The sequence below is a fragment of the Hoplias malabaricus genome, chromosome 2, assembly GCF_029633855.1.
Source record: "Hoplias malabaricus isolate fHopMal1 chromosome 2, fHopMal1.hap1, whole genome shotgun sequence".
Lineage (NCBI taxonomy): Eukaryota > Metazoa > Chordata > Actinopteri > Characiformes > Erythrinidae > Hoplias > Hoplias malabaricus.
In genome coordinates this window covers 29512762-29519267 of record NC_089801.1, presented here as the reverse complement: position 1 = coordinate 29519267, position 6506 = coordinate 29512762, and the positions used below count along the sequence as shown (strand labels likewise).

General features: G+C 38.0%; 1 protein-coding gene across 1 annotated transcript in view; it reads right to left on the bottom strand.

The window, feature by feature from the left end:
- Positions 1–496: 496 nt before the first annotated feature.
- The window catches only part of tnca (tenascin Ca), a 32793-nt gene continuing 26783 nt past the window's right edge, over positions 497–6506 (bottom strand). The window contains exons 19-22 of the mRNA XM_066659814.1: positions 5080–5176; positions 2475–2636; positions 1898–2061; positions 497–1581 (exon numbers count right to left, since the gene is read on the bottom strand). Of these exons, the coding sequence (XP_066515911.1) occupies positions 1471–1581; positions 1898–2061; positions 2475–2636; positions 5080–5176 (534 nt within the window). The 3' untranslated portion in view covers positions 497–1470. The remainder of the gene's footprint in view (positions 1582–1897; positions 2062–2474; positions 2637–5079; positions 5177–6506) is intronic.

The window sequence follows — 6506 nt, the reverse complement described above, 5'->3', positions numbered from 1 at the left end:
TTGAAATTTAGATCAGTCAGTGAGAAAAAGAGAAATATATAGCTAGAAAAACGTGTCTATGCTAATGGATGTTGGTATGTATTCATAAGTTCCATGGCACTTCTATTAGTTACTCAGTACTTAGCTACTTTTTTCATGTAAATATTGTAATGCATTCTGCATCAAGATCATTATTAAAGTAAGGAAATAAGCACTATCATTCCAGAGAACACAGTTCCAGTCCTACACAGCTCAATATATATATATATATATGTGTGTGTGTGTGTGGGTTTATTGTCCTCTGAAAGACTTCTGGTTTTGGTCATGGTGACCTTTAGCTCATGTGCAGCTGCTCCAAAGTGACCCATTTTATTTCATACATATACACATACATTTGTCATTTTAATGAAAACCTTTAAACTTAGAAATGCATAATTGTTTCAGAGTAATTTTAATGTAATTAATTTATTTGCGTTGGTTGGTGTTCAGTTTGTTGCAGATACAAAGTGTGGCTCAGGCTATGGGCTTTGTGATAGTGACATCAAAAGTGATAGTAATACTCATTATATACATAACAGAAATTTACAGAAGTTATTGGAACAAAGAAATTCAATCTAACCTAAAGATCTGTTATTTTTCAAACCTCTGAGCATTTCAGTTCTTTATTGATTATGGGTGAGAGGGGAAATTATTGGAGTTTTGGAGTTGAGCTTGATTCTTACTCCAAGTTCAGTTTTACACATTTCAAAAGTGAAAACTTTGTATAGAAGTGTAGGAAGATTTCAAACAGTTCAACTGATACAAAACATTTAGAGGCTAGCTTCCAAATTTATCATTTTAAATGCTCTATTGTCTCTATTGAACAGGACATTCTCTTAACATTAGTGGAGTTTCGATCTGAATATAAATGCGTATATACCCAAACAGGGAACTGATGGCAGTGCAACTGAAGAATTCCCACTACACTACATGAACAATATAAACAAAGAGGTGTATGTTACAAATAAGTCATCTATTATATTTGGAAATGGCCTTTCAGCGCTGATGTTAAGAGTCCTCCTGATTTTGTGAAAACTCTTTAAAACAATTAAATGGTTTATATTGGATTATAAGTTTGGAATGCAGTTCTTAAAATGTACTATAATATGATTAAGTTAATGGGAGGAAGAAAATATCCTAAGATTCTATTAGTGTGATGGTAATAAGAAGTGAACATTACTGGGACACTGAGGGGATGTCAGAAAAGTAGGATGCCCTTAACACTACAAATATTATTATAAAGTGTTTCTGAGAACATGTCAGAGAGGTGAAATATTTGTTGTGTTTCCCCGACTTGGTGTAAAAAAAAATACAATAAATAAAAATAGTAGAGTTGTGCTTTGTAACATGTAAAACAGAAATTAAAAATTGGAAGTAGAAAATTCAGAGTGACATTATCCCTCACTGACTTAAAAAAGTTATATGTAAATCAGGTGAGCTGCCAGATAAACTCTATGACCTCTTCCGTCTGCCCTCCAAATTTCTAAAGTTGACTGGTCGAATCTTCATCTCTGCGAATTGAATCGAATGCTCATGGCCTTTCCAATGGAACCAGTTTATACCCTGTAGAAATAAAAGCAAAACATACATTCATAAAAATGAATGGAGACCTTTGGTGTCCACCTAAATGTACAGACATTCTTCAACCTATGAGCATTTACAGATACACATTTAGTACATTTCTACCATTAAAAACCAGTATTAACAGAAATGGTTCATATTCTTTAAATTTTTTGTACTGTGATATGTACCAGTAGCATAGAGTAGTATGCAGTATGGAAACTAAGAACATAAATTTAACACTAGTTAATACCTATTGCAGTGAGTAGTTATTTTTGAAAGCACAAAATAAATGTTATGGATTGGAACAGAATCCCACCTTGCTGTGACTGTTATCTCCATATCTGCCCATAAGATTAACTCGATGGCAATTTTTGTACCAGAAAGCTCCTTTGTAGGACAAGGCACAGTTTGTAACTGCAATGTCATTGTCGTTGTCATATGTGGAGAAGGGTCTGTTTTGATGATATGTCATAGAGTCACCTGGGAAAGGGACAAAAGAGAATAAACAATATATCTTTTTTTTTCAGTAAAATAATTATTTCATATAGACTACTTTAACCATTTGAGTTCCTTTAAGACCTGTCAAACTTAATGGGTTAATTTGACCTGAGGTTTATGTGAGGTCAGCCATATCTTTTTGAAAGGTCACTAACACAATACCATTGGACAGCTCCACATGCTTGGAGGAGAACATTAACCTTTTTGGCTACAAATGGCAGTGGCATCACCAGTAATGGAACCTGCAATTTCCTCAATATTGGATCAACACTTAAACTATTGCACAATTGGATAGCCCAAAAATGTGTTCATTTTTCACACGTGTTCCGAAAAAACAACATATGGTTCTGCTGCAAAATATTTTAGGAGTGCAAAATGGAGGCATTTATCCCTACCTGCAGTCCCACTGTATCCACCAATCAGGATCTTGTATCGGCTGCGGGGTTCCGAAATGTAGAATTTGTCATAATGTGCATAAGCTGATTCCTGACCATCCCTCAGGTCCACACGGAGTTCATAGTGACCGGATGCAGTGATTTTGTGGAGGTTGCTAAGCCCTGGCAGGAGTGAGTTGCAAATTTACATATTATGAGAAAAAACACTACATAGACTTATCAGCCATAAAATTAGAATTAACTCTTTCTACACTCTTTGTCCATTTTACCAGCTCAACTGACCATATAGGTGCACTTTGTAGTTCTGCAATTACAGATTGTAGTCTGTATGATGTTCTGCATGCTTTGTTAGCCCTTTTATGCTGTTTTTTAATAATCAGGACCCCCAGAGAGACCATTTATTTGGGTGCTGGCTCATTCTCAGTGACACTGACATAGTAGTGGCATGTTAGTGTATATTGTGCTTATATGTGTGGGCTAGACCTTTTAAAGACAGTACCCACTCACTGGCCACTGTATTTGATATACCTACCTTGTTGGTCCACCTTGAAAATGTAAAGTCAGAGACAGTGGCCCATCAGATGTTGCACAGTTTGTGTTATTCATCATTTAGTCTTTCATTTGTGGTAGCAGGATGCTGCCCACAGGACACTGTTGGCTGGATATTTTTGGTTGGTGAATACAAACCGGATTCCAAAAAAGTTGGGACACTAAACAAATTGTGAATAAAAACTGAATGCAATGATGTGGAGATGGCAAATGTCAATATTTTATTCGTAATAGAACACAGATCTGAGTAAATGTAACATTTATAAAAAAATATGTTGATTCAAAATTTCACAGTGTCAACAAATCCCAAAAAAGTTGGGACAAGTAGCAATAAGTGGCTGGAAAAAGGAAATTGAGCACATAACGAACAACTGGAAGACCAATTAACACTAATTAGGTCAATTGACAACATGATTGGGTACAAAAAGATCTTCTCAGAGTATCAGTGTCTCTCTGAAGCCAAGATAGTAAGAGGATCACCAATTCCACCATTGTTGAGCAGAAAGATAGTGCAGAAAGATACCAGAATGGTGTTACCCAGTGTAAAAAAGCAAAGACTTTTAAGTTATCATCATCAACCGTGCATAACATCATCAAAAGATTCAGAGAATCTGGAACAATTGCTGTGCGTAAGGGTCAAGGCCGTAAAACTCTACTGGATGCTCGTGATCTCCGGGCCCTTAAACATCACTGCACCTCAAACAGGAATGCCACTGTCAAGGAAATAACAGAATGGGCTAAGGAATACTTCCAGAAAGCATTGTCAGTGAACACAATCCATCGTGCCGTCCGCCGTTGCCAGCTGAAACTCTACAGTGCAAAGAGGAAGCCATTTCTAAGCAAGCTCCACAAGCACTGGGCCAGGAGTCTTTTAAAATGGAGTGTGGCAAAATGAAAGACTGTTCTGTGGTCAGATGAGTCACGATTTGAAGTTCTTTATGGAACACTGGGACGCCATGTCATCCGGACCAGAGAGGACAAGGATAACCCAAGTTGTTATCAACGCTCCGTTCAGAAGCCTGCATCACTGATGGTATGGGGTTACATGAGTGCTTGTGGCATGGGCAGCTTGCATGTCTGGAAATCACCAATAATGCAGTGAACTATGTTCAGGTTCTAGAACAACATATGCTCCCATCTAGACGTCATCTCTTTCAGGGAAGACCCTGCATTTTTCAACAAGATAATGCCAGACCACATTCTGCAGCAATCACATCATCATCGCTACGTAGGAGAAGGATCCGGGGACTGAAATGGCCAGCCTGCAGTCCAGATCTTTCACTGATAGAGAACATTTGGCGCATCATAAAGAGGAAGGTGCGACAAAGAAGGCCCAAGACGATTGAACAGTTAAAGGCCTGTATTAGACATGAATAGGAGAGCATTCCTATTTCTAAACTTGAGAAACTGGTCTCCTCTGTCCCCAGACGTCTGTTGAGTGTTGTAAGAAGAAGGGGGGGTGCCACACAGTGGTAAAAAATGGCCTTATCCAAACTTTTTGGGGATTTGTTGACGCCATGAAATTTTGAAACAACATAGTTTTCCCTTAAAATGATACATTCTCTCAGTTTAAACTTTTGATCTGTGATTTGTGTTCTATTCTGAATAAAATATTAGATGTTGGCCCCTCCACATCATTGCATTCAGTTTTTATTCACAATTTGTTTAGTGTCCCAACTTTTTTGGAATCCGGTTTGTATTTCTCAATCCAGCAGTGACACTGACAATTGCAAAAACTGCTGCAGCATTGCTGTGTCTTATCCACTCATAATACATAAACTAATACTCCACTGCCAAAATATTACCTGCCCAGTGGGGATCCTGACAATTGATGGAAGGAGGCTAACAAAGTTCGTAGAGTAACACCTGAGCTACAGTCTGTAATTGTAGAAATACGAAGTGCTCCTATATGTATAGTGAAGCTGATTACATAGACAGTGAGTGTAGAAAAGGCGACTTATGTTTAGTCAGATGTTAAGCAGTGTTAGGCAGTGTATCACATATTTTTAATTATTCAGATACAAAGACATTTGTAATGATGTTTACAATGTCCTACCCAGCCAGAACTCATCATTCACATCCCCAAATCCTGCAGTATAATTCTTCCAGTTCCTGTAGAAGTCAAGATTTCCGTGATAGCGTCTCAGGAACACCTAAAAACATTGATGCACAACACAGTTTATGAGAAGTCACATATATGTCAAAATACATGTGAATTGCACTGCTTCTTGTAATTACATTAGTCTTTAGTGAGGGCTGTATTAATCAGGGGCATTTCAAACCTTTGCACTGGGGTTCTGCCCTACTGGTTACCGTGAACAGACTAAAGACTTAACAGTATTAAAACATGAAAAATATCTTTTTAATAAATATTTGATTTTTGGTAATTGTTTGATGTGTCTGTAAAACGGACTGGAGTGTTGAAATGTTCCTGTTCATAAATCTTGTAAAAGCAGCTGGAACATATTAGGAGATTGCCATATTAATCAATCCACAGGGCAGAAAAATACTGGCTCTTGACCAAAGACCCGTTGGGCTAGATATTTGTAATTATATGCTATTCATTCATTCATTCATTCATTCATTCATTATCTGTAACCGCTTATCCAGTTCAGGGTCGCGGTGGGTCCAGAGTCTACCTGGAATCATTGGGCACAAGGCGGGAATACACCCTGGAGGGGGCGCCAGTCCTTCACAGGGCAACACAGACACACACACATTCATTCACACACTCACACCTACAGACACTTTTGAGTCACCAATCAACCTACCAATGTGTGTTTTTGGACTGTGGGAGGAAACCGAAGCACACAGAGGAAATCCACACGGACACGGGGAGAACACACCAACTCCTCACAGTCACCCGGAGCGAGACTCAAACCCACAACCTCCAGGTCCCTGGAGCTGTGTGACTGCGACACTACCTGCTGCGCCACCGTGCCACCAATTATATGTTGTAGAATTTTTAAATTATAAGTCTGGATTTTAAAATCTTTCGGCTCTGTGGCTTATGGTCTGTATATATTTGTATGTTATTCTGCTAGTCATCTGAGATTCTGTGTGTTTAGTGGCATTTGTTGAATGTTATGCTCACTGTGTTTTAAACAGGCTGGTTGTGATGAGTTTCAAATGGTGCTGTGCAGTTTATCTCTAGAATGATGTTGATAATATGTGCTGCTCAGCTGTTTTGTCATGTAATCTATATTCTGACTGCTGCTTTGTCAGTCATGTTAAATACAGATATAACATTTATGAACAATGTGTTTGTGTACATTTAACATTTTCATTTGCAAAACCGTGTCAAACCACAGATATGACTCCTTTCCACATTTAGATTCAGACACACTGATAAATTCCCCTTATTTCCCCCTATTAAGAGTCTTCCCATTTCTTTTCCCCATTTTTTCCCTCGTTGTGTAAAGTGACCTTGGGTATTAGAAAGGCACTATATAAATGTGACGTATTAAATATACATTTATTATT